At 39.8% G+C, this 19,789-nt stretch overlaps 1 protein-coding gene across 1 annotated transcript in view; it reads left to right on the forward strand.

The window, feature by feature from the left end:
- NLRP4 (NLR family pyrin domain containing 4) overlaps positions 1 to 19,789 on the forward strand; it is a 38,918-nt gene that overhangs the window by 14,612 nt on the left and 4,517 nt on the right. Inside the window, exons 5-7 of the mRNA XM_021095070.2 lie at positions 749 to 916; positions 11,539 to 11,709; positions 18,649 to 18,819. Coding sequence (XP_020950729.1) covers positions 749 to 916; positions 11,539 to 11,709; positions 18,649 to 18,819 — 510 coding nt within the window. The remainder of the gene's footprint in view (positions 1 to 748; positions 917 to 11,538; positions 11,710 to 18,648; positions 18,820 to 19,789) is intronic.

Below are 19,789 nucleotides of genomic sequence, written 5' to 3' on the forward strand. Positions count from 1 at the left end.
TCTCATGGTTCCCAGTCAGATTCGTTAACCACTGCGCTAGGACAGGAACTCCTCATTTCCATTTCTTAACACCTATCGCCATCATTTACATCTTTATTGTCTCTGGGTCTAATTTACATTTTATGGCAGCCAGATGGAAGGACAGTGGCTGAAACCATAGAAAACCGTAATCACTGGCCACCCTGGCAGACCCAAGCAAGCCAGCAAGCGGCGACCTTGTGGGAGTCCCGCTGAGATTGTCTTCCACGGAACGTCCCATGGGGAGCATTGCTTGAACAGAGACCTGAAGGATGAGGTTCCATCTAACCAAAGGCCAGGCAAAGAGCCTTCCCCTCAGGGTGAACAAGCGCAAAAACCCTAAGTTACCTACGGGGTACGTGTTTGGAGAACAGCAAACAAGAATAAATACTTGAAGGAGAATAACTGAAACTAACCCATGTGACTGGGACTCAAGGATCTAGGAATCACGCTTGCAGACCATGTGCTGTATCTGGAGATCTTCCCTAAAAGCAGTGAGACGTCCTTGGGTACGCTGAAGCCAGGGACGGATGGTAATGGAGGCTGCCTGTGCCTCAGGTCATCGCTCGCTGCTGCCTGTAGATTGGGCAATGGCCATCAAGAGAGGCAGGGCCTGTGACGTTCTCAAGCAGAGCAAATACGTGCAGCCTTGTCCTGACAAGACGGGCAAGAAGAATGAGTCGGGGAAGTAGAAACCAAAGGCATATGGGACGTTTTCTGTTGCCTACAGGCTGGCAAGATGTTGGCTCTCGGTGGAGGACTGTTCAGCCTTTTCCCAGATCCTAAGGAGCAGCAGGAAACTGCTGAATCTTAATGTCTCACGCAACTACTTGGTCCCAGGGGCTCCCCTGCTGTGTAAGGTCCTGTGTAAGCCAGACTGTGCTCTGAGGGTCTTGGAGTAAGTGAACACGGGGTGAGTCCCAGTGGAGGACCATGGAGGCAGGTAGTGTGAACCCGGGCCGGCTGACAAGAAACCTACCCATTGCTGGAGGCTACAGAGCAGAGAGTTTTAAAGTGTTAGCTCATGAATCAGAAGGATCTGCGTTCTGCTTCTGGGTTTACGACTTACACACTCTCCTCTTGGGCAAGGTACTTAAACACTCTTGGCTTCACTTTGCTTCTCTGTAAACAGAGGAAGGGTGCGAATTCTGTCCTGCAGGTCTCAGGAGCACTGCGATGATACAGTGCACTACCAAGCACATACAGAGCCACATTAAGTTTCTAAGGATGTCAAGCTGGATTAAAGCACTTAGCACAGACACAGGTACCTCCCAGGTCAATAGCTTTTACTTGTTAAGAAAATGTGAGCTGCACTCTCAATTGTGGGTCCTGGGCAAGGATGCGGGCAGAGCAGGACGTCCACGGGAGCGCTGACCTCATTTAACTCTGAGCACGCTTTTCCTGCAGGAATAGGATGAGGGAATCGACTAACCTAGAAGCACACTTGAGGGTATATAGAACACACAGAGAAGAACGGATGAGTTAGTACCGTACAGAGTCGGTGGATTATCTATTAATACAGTTCTGATATCTGCAGTTCATACGCATACATGTATAAAAAGGAAGTGGTGGGAAGATAAACATGCATGTGTGTGTACAGCGGGCCTTTGAACCACAGGGGTTTGAACTGCTCGGGCCAACTCATGCGGATTTTTGTTTTTCACAAATCTGTACGACAGACTACGCAATCCATGGTTGGTGGAATCCGTGGGTGTGGGGAGCGGATTGTAAATTATACTCAGATTTTCAACTCCACTGACTGTGAGTGCCTCTAGCCCCTGCATTGTTCAAGGGTCAGCTGTCTTTTGTTTTCTTTTTCACAAATATCCCTGGAGAAGATATACAATGTATGATGAAGGTTGCCACAGGGAAATAGAACTGGAAGGCTGGGACACAGGGTGGCAAGGAAACTTTTTTCTGTTTATACTTTTGGGTTTTTTGGAGTTTGAGCTATGTGAAAGTAAGAGTATGCTAAGAATAAATCAAGAAAATATGAGCCTATATGCTTCCAGCCAAACTGGAGAAACAGAGACTGGATTTAACCTCCTATCCAAAACAACCAAAAATAACTAAGGAAACCAGCGGTTTTAAACACCGGCTATCATGGCAATAGGACAGTGACTCTTGAGAGACAGGAAATAAGGTGAGACTTGTAACTGCCCCCATTGTCTACCTGGGGAGAGTTTCGAGGACACAGTCGAGGATGGGAAAACTTGGGAGGGACTTGGCAGACTCCTGGGTTGAGGAGAGGTTGGCTGAGAGTCTAGGGGACTTGCAGGAGGTCACAGGACGGCGCACCAAAGAGGAGAGAAAATACCAGGAGTCTGAAGACTGTTCCCCTCAAGTGTTCAGCAGAGGTCTGAACAGTACACGCAGGAGAAAATGACCCGAGGCCAGGGAAGGAAGCACATGAAGGGACCAGGACGGTGTCTGGCACGCACACAAACCAGGGAACAGTGAAGAGCTCCTGTTCCGTAATTCATGAGGCCATGGGGTCAAGTTCTCCCAATGCCTTCACCTTGGGAGGGGATAGAATTAGCCGACAACTGAACACAACTCCAGTCCTGCCCCCAAAATGCTTGAAAGCATCCCTTGAAGAAGATCACACCGTTTTCAAGCACCTTGACTGTGGCTCCCAGAACAAAGCTCAGGAATCCAGAAATGGAAGAATGATACAGAATTCTTTATTCTTAAAAATATGGCTTCTGTGCAGAAAACCCAGGAGACTCTATGGGGGGTAAAAAAAAGAGCACACATTGGAGAATAAAATTAAACAACGCAAACTACTCTATAGGGACACAAGCCAGATCAGTGTCTGCATAATCTTGGGTGGGACAGGATGGAGAATGACCAAGTGGCATGAGGGATCTTTTGTGGCTGATGGATAAGTCACCTAGCCTGATGTCCCCATGGGTGGTGGTTTCATGGGTGCACACATAAACCGCACGATTTAAATGTACAACACGCTGTAAAAACACAGCATGCTGTATTTCAACTACACTTCAACCAAAAATAGAGAAACCAAAATGAGATATACAGAGAGTATGGCACGAAAGATGTTGGAAGAAGGCAACATGGAATCATTCCTGTGTTGAAATCAATATCTAGATAGGGAGACGTTCCTACAATGTTATATTACCATTAAGTGAGGTCTTACAAACGCAAGCTAAACATCTTTAAGGAATGTATTTAATTTAAAATTTGGTGTGTATAACTGAATCACTTTGCTGTACAGCAGACATAACTACAACACTGAAAATCAACTATACTTCAATAAAACTTTTTTTAATGAAAGAGAAATTTAGCCCTTTAATCCTAAAAGTAAAATAACCTAAAGTGAAAGTATATTCCACTTAACAGTTAAAATAGTTTGCACTTCCTTGATTCCTGAAAAGCAACACTTTTGCTAAGAAGCAAAATAACTTTTGGTTGTTGATGTTTGCCAAAGTCTTGTAAAGACAGACGTTGTTTAAAAATAGCAAAATACTCAACTGATATGAAATGTTATAGAGTAACTGCTCAGTAAATCATGTTTTAGCATTATGATTTATTATTACACTGCTACTAAGGTAGGAAATAGTTTAATTATTGTTGATTTACAGTGTTGTGCCAATTTCTGCTATACAGCAAAGTGACCCAGTCACATATATGTATCTTTTCCCTTTCTTATATTATCTTCCACGATGGTCTATCCCAAGAGACTGGATGTACTTCCCTGTGCTTTACAGTAGGACTTCATTGCTTATCCATTCTAAATGTCATAGTTTTCATCTACAAACCCCAAACTCCCCGTCCATCCCACTCCCTCCCCCCGCCCCGACTCCCTTGGCAACCATAAGTCCGTGAGTGTGTTTCTGTTGATATATATATATATAAGTTCATTTGTGCCACATTTTAGATTCCACATATAAATGATATCATATGGTATTTGTATTTCTCTTTATGACTTAGTTCACTTAGTATGAAAATCTCTAGTGGCATCCATGTTGCTGGAAATGCCATTACTTCATTTTTAATGGCTGAGTAGTATTCCATTGTATATATGTACCACATCTTTGTAATCCATTCACCTGCTAATATAGTTTTTTAAATTGAGGTTCACTTTATAATTGAAAAAACTGCTATAGAGAAAGAGATCTTAATTTTGAAGTATAATTTTTGTTAACTTTTTTCTTTTTTAAGTATAATTGATTTACGAGGTTGTGCTGGTTTCAGGTATATTGCAAAGTGATTCAATTATATATGTGTGTATATAAATACATACACATATATGATCTATTTAATACATATCAGTTTAATAATTGTATATATATGAGCGTGTGAATAATGAAAGCTTTTTCAGATTCTTATCCCTTATAGATCATTATAGAATATTAAGCTTGGGTATTGTTCCCTATGCTATACAGTAAGTCCTTGTTAGTTATCTATTTTATATACAGTAGTGTATATATGTTAATCCCAAACTCCTAATTTATCACCTACCACCCCTTTCCCCTTTGGGAACCATAAACTGGTTTTCCTTGTGTGTGTAATTTTTAACCATGAGAAAAAAGGCTTGTAAAACATTTGAATATAGGAGTTCTCATTGTGGCTCAGCAGGTTAAGGACACAACATAGTCTCCATAAAGATGCAAGTACGATCCCTAGCTTTGTTCAGTGGGTTAAGGATCTAGCTTGCTGCAAGCAGTGGCATAGGGTGCAGGTACAGCTCGGATCCAGTGTTGCCATGGTTATAGCTTAGGCTAGCTGCAACTCTGATTTGACACCTATCCTGGGAACTCCCATATACCACAGGTGTGCTCCTAAAAATCAAATCAGGATATAAAACTGTGGGATCCTCCATGGTTTTCTTTTTTGTTTTTTTATAATCTAAGTATCATTTTATATTTTATATTCTAAGTATCATTTTATTTTTTGATTTTATTGCAATGTAGTTGACCTACAACGTTGCATTAATTTCAAGGGTACAGCAAAATAAACCAGTTATGCATATACACATACCCATTCCTTTTTAGATTCTTCTTACATATAGTTTACCACATAGTACTGAGTAAATTTCCCTATACAGTAGGTCCCCCATACCCATCTGTTCTATATACAGTAGTATGTATAGATCAATCCCAACTGCCTAACTTAATCCCACCCCCAATAGTTCCACTTTAGTAAACATAAGCTTGTGGTGTTTTTCCTACTATTATTATTATTGAAGTATAGTTGATTTACAATGTTTCTTCAAATTCTATTGTACAGTAAAGTGACCCAATCACACACATTGCCCTGTGCTGTACAGTAGGGTCCCATGGCCCATCCACTCCAAGGATAACAGGTTGCATCCCAAAAAAGCCCCTAAATGCCCATCCATCCCACTCCCTCCACTCTCCCCTGGGAGCCCAAGTCTGCTTTCCTAGGCCACGATCACTTTCTGATTTTTTTGGATAGGATGATCTGTTCCATATTTTAGATTCCACAAATACATGATATCATAAGGTATTCTTTTTTCATTTCCCCAATGCAGTATTTTTTGCTACTGTACAGCATGGTGACCCAGTTACACCTACATGTATACATTCTATTTTCGCACATTATCATGCTGCATCATAAGTGACCAGACATAGTTTCTCAGTGCTACACAGCAGGATCTCATTGCTAATCCATTCCAAAGGCAATAGTTTGCATCCATTAACCCCAAGCTCCCCAACCATGCCACTCCCTCCCCCTCCCCCTCCCCCTTGGCAACCACAAGTCTATTCTCCAAGTCCATGATTTTCTTTTCGGTGGAAAGGTTCATTTGTGCCATATATTAGATTCCAGTTATAAGTGATATCATATGGTATTTGTTTTTCTCTTTCTGACTTATTTCACTCAGTATGAGAGTCTCTAGTTCCATCCATGTGGCTGCAAATGGCATTATTTTGTTCTTTTTTATGGCTGAGTAGTATTCCACTGTGTATATATACCACATCATCTTAATCCAATCATCTGTTGATGGACATTTGGGTTGTTTCCATGTCTTGGCTATTATGAATGGTGCTGTAATGAACATGCGGGTATGTGTCTTTTTTAAGGAAAGTTTTGTCTTTCTCTTTCTGACTCACTTCATTTAGTATGAGAGTCTCTACCTCACTCCATGTTGCTGCAAATGGCATTAGTTTGTCTTTTTATTGCTGAGTAATATTCTATTGTATATATGTACCACATCTCCCTAATCCATTCATCTGTTGATGGACATTTAGGTTGTTTCTATGTTGTGGCTATTGGGAATTGTGCTGCGATGAATATGTGGGTGCATGTACCTTTTTCAATGAAAGTTTTGTTCAGATATATGCCCAGGAGTGGGACTGCTGGGTCATGTGGTAGTTCTACATTTAGTCTTCTCAGGAACCTCCATATTGTTTTCCATAGTGATTGTACCAGTTTACATTCCCAACAGTGGAGGTGGGTATGTTTTTCACTGCAACCTCTCCAGCATTTGTTATTTGTAGACTTACTAATGATGGCCATTCTGACTGATGTGAGGAAGTACCTAACGATAGTTTTGATTTGCTTTTCTCTAATAATTAGTGACAGCATTTTTTTCATATGCCTGTTGGCCATCCATACGTCTTCTTTAGAGAAATGTCTATTTAGGTCTTTTGCCCATTTTTCAATTGGGTTGTTTGTTTTTTGTTGTTGTTGAGTTGCATGAGTTGCTTGTCTATTTTGGAGATTAGGCCCTTGTCTGTTGCATTGTTTACAAAGATTTTCTCACATTCTGTGGGTTGTCTTTTCATTTTTTTTAATGGTTTCCTTTGCTGTGCAAAAGCTTTTGAGTTTGATGAGGTCTTAACTGGTTTATTTTTGTCTATATTGTCATTATTCTAGGAGGTGGATCCAACACGACCTTGCTGTGATTTATGTCAAAGAGCCGTCTGCCTATGTTTTCCTCTAGGAGTTTTAGAGCGTCTGGCCTTATATTTAGGCCTTTGATCCATTTTGTGTTTATTTTTGTATATGGTGTGAAAGAGTGTTCTACTTTCATTCTTTTACATGTAGTTGTAGAGTTTTCCCAGCACCATTTATTGAAGAGACTATCTTTCTTCCACTGTATGTTCTGTCCTCCTTTGTCATAGATCAGTTGCCCGTAGGTACTTGGGTTTATATCTGGGCTGTCTATCCTATTCCATTGGTCTATAGTTCTGTTTCTGTGCCAGTATCATACTGTTTTAATGAATGTAGCTTTGTAGTATTGTCTCAAGTCAGGAAGATTGATTACTCCATTTTCATTTTTCTTTTGCAATATTGCTTTGGCTATTCAGGATCTCTTGAGTTTTCAAACAAATTTTAAAATTTTCTGTTCTGTGGTTCAGTGGTAACAAGCTAGATGAGATTCCATGAGGGTATGGGTCTGATCCCTGGCCTTGCTGAGTGGGTTAAAGTATCTGGTGTTTGCTGTAAACTGTGGTGTAGGTCACAGACACAGTTCAGATGTGGTATTGCTGTGGCTGTGGAGTAGGCCAGAAGCAGTAGCTCCAATTCAACTCCTAGCCTGAGAACTTCCATATGACATGGGTGCAGCCCTAAAAAGGGGGGAAAATTCTGTTCTAGTTCTGTGAAGAATGTCTTTGGTAATTTGATAGGGATTCCATTGAATCTGTAGATTGCCTTGGGTGGTATAATCATTTTGACAGTATTTATTCTTCTCATCCAAGAGTATGGTATGTCTTTCCATCTGTTTGTGTTGTCTTTAATTGCTTTCAGCAACATTTTATAGTTTTCAGAGTATAGTTCTTTTGTCTCTTTAGGTAGGTTTATTACTAGGTATTTGATTCTTTTTGATGTGATTATAAATGGGATAGTTTCTCTGATTTCTCTTTCTGATCTTTTATTAGTAGTATATACAAATGCAATTGATTTCTGTGTATTATATGTTGTATCATATAACTTTACCAAATTCATTGATGAGTTCTGACAGTTTTCTGGTCCTGTCTTTAGGGTTTTCTAAGTAGAGTATCATGTCACCTGCAAACTGTGATAGTTTTACTGCTTCTTTTCCAGTTTGGATTCCTTTTATTTCTTTTTCTTCCCTGACTGCCATGACTAGGACTTCCAAAACTATGTTGAGTAATGGTGGTGAAAGTGGACATTTTGTCTTGTTCCTGATCTTAGTGGAAAGGTTTTCAATTTTTCTCCATTGAGAATGATGTTATCTGTGGATTTTTCATATATGGTTTTTATTATGTTGCGTAGGTTCCCTCTATGCAGATTCTCTGGAAAGTTTTTATCAGAAACGTGGGCTGAATTTTGCCAAAAGCATTTTCTTCATCTATTGAGATGATCATATGGTTTTTATTCTTCATTTGGTTGATGCAGTATATCACATTTATAGATCTGCAGATATTGAAGAATCCTTGCATCCCTGGGATAAATTCTACTTCACTTATGATCCTTTTGGATTTGCTTGCTAGTATTTTGTTGAGGACTTATGCATCTATGTTCAGTGATATTGGTCTGGAATTTCCTTTTTTGGGGGGGTATCCTTGTCCAGTTTTGGTATCAGGGTGATGGTTGCCTCATAGAATGAGCTTGGGAGTGTTTCTTCCTGTGCTATTTTTGAAAGAGTTTCAGAAGAATAGGTGTTAATTCTGTTCTGAATGTTTGATAGAATTCACCTGCAAAGCCATCAGGTCCTGGAATTTTGTTTTTTGGAAGGTTTTTAACCACATTTTCAATTTTTTTTGCTTGTGATTGGTTTGTTCATATTTTCAATTTCTTCCTGGTTCAGTCTTGGTAGGTTGTACTTTGTAATAATTGGTCCATTTCTTCTAGGTTGTCCATTTTAATAGCATCTAGTTGCTTATAGTCATCTCTTGGGATTCTTTGCATTTCTGTGGAGTGAGTTTTGATTTCTCCTTTTTCATTTCTAGTTTTATTGATTTGAGCTTTCTCCCTTTCTTCTTGATGAATCTGGCTAAAGGTTTATCAATTTTGTTGATCTTTTCAAAGAACCAAGTTTTGGTTTCACTGATCTTCTCTATTGTTTTCTTTGTCTCTATTTCATTTATTTCTGCTCTGATCTTAAGCCATGATAAATTTTTAAAAGTTGAAATTATCCAATGCATTTTCTCTGACCACAATGTTAAGAGACTAGAAATAAACTACAAGAAATAAACATCAAATGATACAAAGTCATGGAAGCTAAACAATATGCTACTGAACAACCAATGGATCACTGAGGAAGTCAAAGAGGAAATCAAAAGATACTTAGACACAAATGACAATGAAGATACAACAACCCCAACCTATCAGACATAGCAAAAGCAATTCTGAGAGGAGAGTTTATAACAATAAAATCTTACCTCAAGAAAGAAGAAAAAGCTCAAATAAACAACCTAACCTTATATCTAAAACAATCAAAGAACAGACAAAGCCTAAAATTAGCAGATGGTTTTGAAATCTTGAGTCTGTTTGTTTTGTAAGTTCTATTGCATATTTCTATTAGATTCAAAATATTTGTGGTCTTTACCTTTCTCTGTCTGACTTGTTTCACTTAGTATGATAATCTCTGGGTCTATCCATGTTGCCGCGAATGGCATTATATCATGCTTTTTCGTGGCTGCGTAGTATTCTGCTGCACCATGTCTTCCTTATCCAGTCTTCTGCTGATGAACACTTCTGTTGCTTCTGTGTCTTGGCGATTATAAATATTTCTACCATGAGTATGGGGGGTGCATGTACCCTTTTCAAACTATGGTTTTCTCCAGATAGATGCCCAGGAGTGTGATTGCTGGATTATTGGTAGTTTTTTATTTAGTTTTGTGAGGAATCTTCATACTGTTTTTTGCACAGTGGTTTCACAAGATTACATTTCCGCCAACAGGGTAATAGGTTTCCCTTTTCTCCACACCCTCTCCAGCATTTATAGTGTGCAAACTTTTTGATAATGTCCATTTTAACTTGTATAAGATGACATCTCATTGTAGTTTTGATTTGCATTTCTCTAATAATTAGTGATGGCAAGCATCTGTTTATGTACTTTTTGTCCATCTGTTTGTTCTCTTGGCAGGAATGTCTGTTTAGATCTTATGACCATTTTTAATTGGGTTGCTTATTTTTTGATATAAAGCTGTATGACATGTTTGTACATTTTAGAGATTAATCCCTTGCCAGTCGCTTCATTTGCAAAGACCTTTTCCCCATTTGCAAAATTGTCGTTTCATTGTGTTAATGGTTTCCTTTGCTGTGTAAAAGCTTTTCAGTTTAATTAGATCCCATTGGTTTATTTTTATTTCTATTTTCATTACTCTAGGAGGTGGTTCAAAAAAGATTTTGCTGCAATTTATGCCAAGAGCAGTCTGCCTATGTTTTCCTCTAGGAATTTTATAGTATCTGAGCCTTTAATCCATTTTGAGTTTATTTTGTGTATGGTTTTAGAGAGCGTTCTGATTTCCTTCTTTTACAATCAGCTGTCTGGTTTTCCCAGCACTACTTATTAAAGAGACTGTCTTTTCCCCATTGTATAGCCTTGCCTCCTTTTTCATAGATTAACTGGCCATAGGTGCATGAATTTCTTTCTGTGCTTTCTATCCTGTTCCACTGATCTATATGTCTGTTTTTGTGCCAATATCCATGATTTTTCTGTACTCATTATCACAGACACAAATGCCTAGTGGTGCCAGAGAATTAAGACCAATGGAAGAAATAAGCTGCTGGGCCCTGCTGAGGACGGCAGTCATGTGACTCACCCGTAGGAAGCAGCTACTGCCTCCCACCCAGCCCTCTGTATCACAACATGGAAATGTCCACCCAGTAATGTCAGGTACCCAAATCTTCTGCAGAAGCTGAAGATATGGATTTTACATAAAACCTTATTGGACATTTGTGTAACTGGGTCACCATACCGTACAGTAGAAATTTGACAGAACACTGTAAACCAGCTATAATGGAAAAAAAATTAAAATCATTAAAAAAAACTTTATTGGTGTTTAAAATGGTGGCAACTAATTTTTTAAAATGTAAAAGTCCCAGCAGATTTAAGTGACCAGTGGCCATATGTGGCTCTCTCGTCACCAGGTTGGAACCTCCGCTTTATTCTTTATACCTCACAATTTTTCCAAAGTAAATATGCATCCCTTTGAAAGCCCTGAGTTTATGATTTTAAAGAATATCTGAATTGAAAAAGTTGAAGAGGGTCTTTAAGGCCATCCAATGCATCTCGCTAATCCATGAAGAAGCAGTTTTGGAAGGTAAATGCCTTGTCCAAAAATGGCAGCAGATAAAGAATTGGAACCAAATTTTTCTAAGTTCTCTTAGAGAATTTGCTGTGCCATAGTCTTCCTTCAGCATGACTTTGTCAGATTTATTTTCTAATACCTCTATGAGGTGAGTAAGAAGACACGGGGATTTATTTTCAGACAGGCTAGAAGTTCGTGCTCTCACGCGGGGATTTCCTGAGTGTGGGTTTACAGGAATACTATCTGTACTGTGGAGTTACATGAAGCTCTCTGTAATATTTCCCTTTTCTCCCATATTTTGTCCCCACAGTTTAGGTCACTGCTACCTCGATCAACACTGCTGGACAAACCTCTATGAAGTTCTTCTGTGTAACAAAAGTTTGATCCATCTGGACCTCACATCAAATATCCTGAAAGATAAAAAACTGAAGCTTCTCTGTGAGGCCTTGAAAGAGCCAGGTTGCCACCTGCGGTCACTGTGGTAGGTGTCCTTGAGGCTCACTTCGCAGGGGCTTGGACTGCTGAGAAGTCACTTAGGGAGTTCCCGTCGTGGCGCAATGGTTAACGAATCCGACTAGGAACCATGAGGTTGAGGGTTCGATTCCTGCCGTTGCTCAGTGGGTTAATGATCTGGCGTTGCCGTGAGCTGTGGTGTAGGTCACAGACGTGGCTCGGATCTGGCATTGCTGTGTCTCTGGCATAGGCTGGCAGCTACAGCTCCGATTCAACCCCTAGCCTGGGAACCTCCACATGCTGCGGAAGCTGCCCAAGAAATGGCAAAAAAAAAAAAAAAAAAAAAAAAAAAAGTCACTTAGAGTTGAGGGAAGCCACAGTGTCTGTGCCTCAGAATGTGAGGGTTGAAGAATACAGTTGACCCTGGAACAACACACTGTAGGTTAATTTGTCCAGAAGTTATAATCTGCCCTCTGTATCTGCAGATTCAACCAGCCATGGCCCATGAGTGCAGTAGTATTTAATGTTGAAAAATATCCACATGCAGTTCAAACCCACATTGTTTGCAGATCAACAGTACTTGATTCAGATTCTTGTAGAGACTTTTGGGTGAACAAATCTGTACCTTGACTCCGGTGCCACAGATCTGATAAGTTGTAAAGGGTTCATTCAACAGAGTATTTATGCATAAGGGCTGAGAGAGAAAGAGGGGAATTATGACTGGGGCCAAAGGGATGGCTTAATGGTTGGAGGTTTGGCATGTATCCTGCAAGTTGGACAAGTTTCGCCAGGTGGAAAAGGAGAACTGAAATTACAGATACAAAGTTTAAACAAGGGGATGAGAGACTTGATAATATATGTGGGAATTAACACGGATAATCAAAGGGATGCATTAGGAAGGAATAAAGGCACTAAAAGAGTAATAGGAAAGGAGTTAATAAAAAAAACGTAATTTTAGGCCATAAAAGTGATAAACATTTGGGTAACCTTGTGGTAGTGGTGGTGTTTTGGAGTTACCAGTTAGGATAGAATTTCACCATCAAATGTCTCTTTCCTGCAAATCAAGAGGCTCTGGGGGATCAGGCAGAATTATTTTACCTAATCCATCAAAAAATCTCAGAGTTTAGAACTTTGTATTCCTTGCATGGAGAACGTTAAATAATGTGAGAAAAGAGCAAGATATATTCTTGACCTCGTAACACTGGGTTAGGTTATCTGGCTCAGTCCTTAAGCCAAAAGCTGGTCTGATAAAATATCAGATAAGTTTTTTAATATTAAAAGCTTATGGAAGCTGAGCCAGAAGTAGTCTATGAAGTAGACTATATGTAGACCATGTGAAGTTGGCCAAAAATCCTTGAGAAAAGAGGTTTTAAAAAACCCCTGAAACTAACCCTAACTCTAGACACCTGGAATGCACACCCTATCTGGGAGGTAGATAACAGGGTAACAGGGTAGTTGGCCTCACCTTATCCCTAAGTTGATCTTTCAAGGCCATTAAACATGGCTTGATTAAAATAAGACAAGGACTAGTGAGCAAGAACAAACCAAAACAAACACACAGCAGACTTCAAATTAAAGTGACAAGACTTATATGCAAAATAAATTACATTCACTAAGTTTAAAGAAAAACAGCATGTTTAAATATCTTAGAGAAAAGGAAACCATAAAATAAAATCAGTAAATTGAGGAAAAGCATGAAACTGAGGAACTAGAAATTATAAACACAAGATCAAAAACTTGATGCGTTGAACAGCAGACTAGACATAAAGAGAAAACTGGTAAGATAGAAGGCAGATTACGACACTCCAGAAGGCAGCATGAAGTGAGAAAAGATGTAAAATAGAGGAGAGAGACTGTGAGACCTATAGAATAGAAGAAGATGTTCTAACACATGTAATGAGAATCCCAGAAAGAGAAGATATTTTAAGAAGTAATGGCTAAAACCTTTCCATAACTGATGAAAGATTCCAACTCACAAGTTCAACCGTCTTTATTTGCCCCTAGTTTGACACAATGGGGAAACTTCAGATCACCAGATATACAGATAAGGACCTTAAAACATCTATGATGGTGTTGAGGTTTGTAAGAAAGCCATAGGTCTAAAGAAAGGACAGGAAGAGTTGACTGAAGCGTAACAGCAGAGCCCAGAAGGCAGTGCAACGAGATTTCCCACATGCTGGGGAGAAACGGCCAACTTAAGTTTTAGAACCAACCAAAATCATGAGGAAGGAGGACAAACATATTTTCCAAAAAATAAATACTAAGTTTGCCATCATCAGATCACTCAGGGCAATTCTAAAGAACATCTCTCAAACAGAAATAAACAATTCTAGATGGAAAAGATGCAGAGCAAAGAAAATGGTTAATTTGTACATAAATCTATACAAAATATGGACTGCTTACAAAAAGAATACTGTGGTTATTTAAAAGATTTAAAGGAAAATATAAAATGCATGATAACAATAACAGAGTATAAGTTGATGTCCAAGGTACAGAAGGAGAGTTAAATTGTTGATCAACTTGAAATGTTGATGGGTTAATTGTGGATATGGAAACTTCCACTACAAACATTAGAAGAAGAAAATTGAATGGTATCCCTAACTCCCAAATTGGCAGAAGATGGAATGATTAAAAAATACATACCCTAGTTCAAAAGAAAGCAAGAGAGAAAAATCAAGAAGCAGATATATAAACATAAACCCAATAAGATTTAAAAATCAAACATATCAGTAATTGTATAAAATATAAAAATATCAAGAATTTCAACTATCCCACTCCTGGGCATCTACCCAGAGAAAACCATGACTCAAAAAGACACATGTACTCTGATGTTCATTGCAGCACTCTTTTCAATAGCCAAGACATGGAAACAACCTAAATGTCCATCGACAGAGGAGTGGATCCAGAAGATGTGGTCCATATACACAATGGAATATTACTCAGCCATTAAAAGGAATGAAATACCAGCATTTTTAGCAACATGGATGGACCTAGAAATTATCATACTAAGTGAAGTCAGCCATACCATGAGACGCCAATATCAAATGCTTTCACTGACATGTGGAATCTGAAAAAAGGACAGACGGAACTTCTTTGCAGAACAGATGCTGACTCACAGACTTTGAAAAATGTATGGTTTCCAAAGGAGACAGGTTGGGGGGTGGGGGGATGTGCTTGGGTTATGGGGTGGAAATCCTGTAAAATTGGATTGTTATGATCGTTATACAACTACAGATGTGATAAATTTATTAGAGTAATTTTAAAAAAAGAATTTCAACTAGGACAAAGATTATCATTCTGGATTATTTTTTAATTGTTTATAAATGACACATTAACATTTAAGGGGTACAACACTACAAATGGAGTAAATGGCACTGAAATGTTCACTTTAAATGATTCATTCTGTCAGGTAAATTTCCCCTCAATAAAAAAATGAGATGAGGTGAGAGTGAAAAGTTGGAAAAGGTTTACAATGCAAATATTAACAAAAAAGAAAGTTTATGCAGCAACATTACTCAGACAAAATAGTTTGAGGCCAAAAGTACTGTTGACGCATTATTTTCATTATACTATTTAAGTTGTCATCTTACTCAACAGAACTCTAATTCCCATGAGGCAAGTGGAATTACACATGACCCTTGAACAATGTGGAGGTTACGGCGACCAATCCTCTACATGGTCAAAAATCCACTTACATTTGGCCCTTTGCACCTCTGCTTCAACTGTTATCATCCAGACTCAACCAACCTCAGACCGTGTGGAACTGCCACACAAATGTATTGAAAGAAATCTGTGTACTTCCAGCTCGTGTTGCTCAAGGGCCAGCTGTACTCCCAAGACAACATCCGTGTATCAAAGAAGACACAGAGTGGAAATCGGAAGACATGCTGAAATGAAAAAGAACATACTTCACCACAAACTCAAGGGATCAAGGTGAAGCCCACACAGATATTAGAAAACAGAGGCTGAAGAAGAATGGGCTGAGTATCAATCTTAAAAAATGATAAATGATAAAATAAGCCCAGAGAAAGATGAGAGAAAATAAAAATGAGGAGGTCCCATCATGGTGCAGTGGAAACGAATCCCACTAGGAACCACGAGGTTGCGGGTTCCATCCCTGGCCTTGCTCTGTGGGTTGAGGATCCAGCATTGCCATGAGCTGTGGTGTCGGTTGCAGATGCGGCTCAGATCCCACATTGCTGTGGCTGTGGTGGAGGCTGGCAGGTGTGGCTCTGATTCGACTCCTAGCCCAGGAACCTCCACATGCTGCGGGTGCAGCCCTAAAAAGCAGATTAAATAAATAAATAAATAAAATTAAAATGAGAGCAGAAATTAATGAACCAAAACAAGCATATGCTAGAAAAGGCACCAAAGCCTGAAATCGGATTCTTTACAAACACTGAGAACTATGTTCATCGGTGCTGCCGAAAGATCAATACGGGTGACAAGGGTGTATTGTGCAACGTGGGAATATAGCCAGTACTTTGCAGTAACTGCAAATGGAATATAACCTTTAAAATTGTATAAAAACTTTTCTGAATACCACATCAGAAAAGACTCAGACAAGCCACATATGGAATAGGAAGCTTTCTAGCAGCTACATTCTCTAGAACTTAAAACAAATATGTGAAATTAATATTAAAATTTATATCAAATATCATTTCAACATGTAATTAATATAAAAATTGGTAAGGAGATATTTTACACTTTTGTACTCTTTAAAATCTGGTGTGTATTTTAAACTATAATGGATCTTGATTCAGACAGGCTACATTTTTTTTTTGGCCAACCCACAGCACATGGAGTTCCCAGGGCAGGGATCAGATCTGAGCTGCATTTGCAACCTATGCTGCAGCTGTGGCAATGCCCGGCCTGGGATCAAACCTGTGTCCCAGCACTCAAGATGCCACCAATCCCTTGGTGCCACAGCAGGAACTTCAAGACAAGCTACATTTCCATGTCATGTCACATGGCACTGAAGGCTACGACAGTAAAGAGCATAGTTCTATATCAAGAGTGGGAAAAGAAATATTACTACAGATGCTGTACATACTAAAAAGACAATATTATAAGCAACTTTATACAATAAACCTAAAAATGGAGATTTTTTTCAGAACTCGATAAGCTTTTAAACTAATGTCTTATCCAAACATAAGAAGAATGAAAACTAATTCTAAATCATTAAGAAATTAAATCAGTAGTCAAAGAGTTTTACTTAAAAAATCCAAAGCTTGGAAGTCTTCATCAATGATGGCTACCAGGCAGTCAAGGAAGGAATAATTTGTCTTATACAAATTCTTTCAAGATTGGAAGGATAAGAGAGACACCTGACCATCTTTTGAAGCTAGTATAATTTTAGTACCAGAAAACAATAAGAATAATTTTAGAAAGAATTAGTACAGGCCAGTGTCAGTCATGAATTTTTTTTAAACACTGAACAGTTTTTATAAGCAAACAGAATCCAGAAATGTATCTTTAAAAATAAATATAACGACCAGGTTGGGGCAGTTAATCCTAAGAATAAAACGTTGCTTCAGAATGTAAAAGATCAATGTAATTCCCCATACCAAATGATTAAAAATAAAACTGCAATCATCTAAAATACAGAAAAAAGCTCTGAACTAAAACACAACATCCATTTACTGCACTAACTCTTGGAAACTTAATATTTGGGAACTTCTTTGAACTAATAAGAAATATGTTCAAAAGCTCTAAAGCACACATTTATTTAATGATGAGGTGATAAACGCTTTCTCTTCTGCATCAAGAAAAAGATAAGACTGCTGGCTGTAATCACTTCTAATCTGCACTGTCCAATAAATCTTAGCAAAAGCAGTAAAGCTAGAGAAAATATAAAGCAAGTAATGCTTAAAAATATACAAAGGAAAAACTGAAATCTAATTATAAGCAATGCACACAGAAGTAGTTTTTAATCTGTAGCTAAATTAGCAGAATTGAGTCTAAGTTTCCTTTGAACAAAATACAAAAAAAAAAAATATATTTCTGACAGGCCAACAAGAAACAATAAATTAATAAAATCAAAATACCACTCACAGTAGCATCAAAAAGAACTTGGAAAAATAAAAAGATTTAAAAAGAAATGACCTAGGAATAAATCTAATACAATAGGTATTGCATATTTGTAGTAAATACCATCCAATGACAGTAGAATACAGGAAAAACGAGAGCCATGCCGTGTTCAAGAACCGAAATCCTTGTCATCAAAAGGCACTTCTCCACACACTGATTTTCATTTTAGGGAAATCTCAATTTAAAGGAAACACTTTGTTGCTGTCGCACTGGAAAAGCAGATTTCAAAATGTTACGGAATTTGCAAAGGGTTAGGAATACCTAAGAAACACCTGAGAATAAAAGGTGGGAGGGGGGCTTTAAAGATGTGAAGAGGAGTTCCCGTCGTGGCGCAGTAGTTAACGAATCTGACTAGGAACCATGAGGTTGCGGGTTCGGTCCCTGCCCTTGCTCAGTGGGTTAAGGATCCGGCGTTGCCGTGAGCTGTGGTGTAGGTTGCAGACGCGGCTCGGATCCCGCATTGCTGTGGCTCTGGCGTAGGCCTGTGGCTACAGCTCCGATTCGACCCCTAGCCTGGGAACCTCCATATGCCGCTGGAGCAGCCCAAGAAATAGAAAAAAAAGAGACAACAACAAAAAAAAGAAAAAGAAAAAAAAAGATGTGAAGAGATTCTTAAGGTATAGAAATTGAAAGCCATGTGGAAAGAGACCAGAGTCACAGAAGAGCAAGCCTACCTGCAGAAGTCTGCTCTGACCTGCACGGGGGCCATTGTACACAGACGCAGGGAAAAGAGAGACCTTTGGCAAACATACGAAGACGGTGACAACTGGTCCCTGTAGGGGACAGACACGAAGAGCACTTTGCCACCTTTCTTTTCCTGCTATCACACAACACGGTAGTAACCCTTGAGGGTGGTACCACTACTGTTTTCTTGCAGGATTTTAAAATGTCTCATCACGGCCGCCGGCTGTCGAGAACTTGCCTCCGTGCTCCCTGTCAATCCAAACCTGAGAAATCTGCAACTCGGGTACAATGACATAGAAGATACCGGCGTGAAGCTGCTGTGTGAAGGTCTGACACATCCCAGCTGTCGCTTAGAGATACTTGGGTGGGTATCCTGTCCTCAGAGCCATGGCTGTGTCTTCCCGGGTGGCAAAAGGTGGCGGGTTGGGGACAGAAAGAGATGGGGAAATGAAAGCCCCACCAGAGACGCACGGTCCTTAGCTGTCAGGGCGTAACAGGCCACTGCAAACGGTAAAAGCTTACATTGGTGAGCACGTGCCATGGGGGCTGGCTCTGCAGGTCTGAGCTGAGCAGCTGGTTGCAGGAATCTCTGGTTACCTGGTTCATCCCAGAGCCCTAGCTACCATGTCTGGAGGTTGACTGGCTCTCTGAGAACTGAGAAAAACAAGGTTGACTGGACCACACGACTCTCCCATCTACCTGGTTAGCCTGGGCACTTGCGTCTGTTTGCTAGGGCTGGCTTAACCAAGAACCTCAGACTGGGAGCTTAAACAGCTCTTTCTTCACAGTCCGGGAGGCTAGAATTCTGAGATCAAGCCATTGGCAGTGCTGGTTCCTTCTGAGGCCCCTTGCCTTGTGCAGACACCCGTCGTCTCTGAGTCCTCACATGTCTTCCCTCTCTGGGTCCAAATGTCTCTTCTTAGAAGGGCACCAGTCATATAAGGTTAGGGCCCCATCCCAATGACCTCCTTTTAGCTTCACGTGCTCTGTAAAGATCTCATCTCCAAACATGCGCACCGTTGGATGTGCTAAGGTTAGGGTTTCAGCATGAATTTGTGGAGGGCATGTTCTGCCTATAACGACGTCTCAGGGGTTTGAGAGAGCAAGAAACATTGATTGGCTCCGAACTCACACAATTGGTTCCACCCTGTTCTGTCACCACAGCCAGGCACAAGTCCAGCCCAGACGTGGGGTGGGGAACAGACCTGAGCCCTCAGTGGAACGAGCTGCAGAGTCACGATGCTGCGAGTCCAGAGGGGACGGGCCATTGTGGCTATCTGTACCGTCTGCCACAGAGCAGTCATCTGACGTCGTAACATGGTCTGCAAGATGCT

The sequence above is a fragment of the Sus scrofa genome, chromosome 6 (assembly GCF_054392235.1).
Source record: "Sus scrofa isolate SSC_HxYL_T2T_F1_AM1 chromosome 6, Sscrofa_HxYL_maternal_Yorkshire_Landrace_v2.0, whole genome shotgun sequence".
In the NCBI taxonomy this organism is placed as follows: domain Eukaryota; kingdom Metazoa; phylum Chordata; class Mammalia; order Artiodactyla; family Suidae; genus Sus; species Sus scrofa.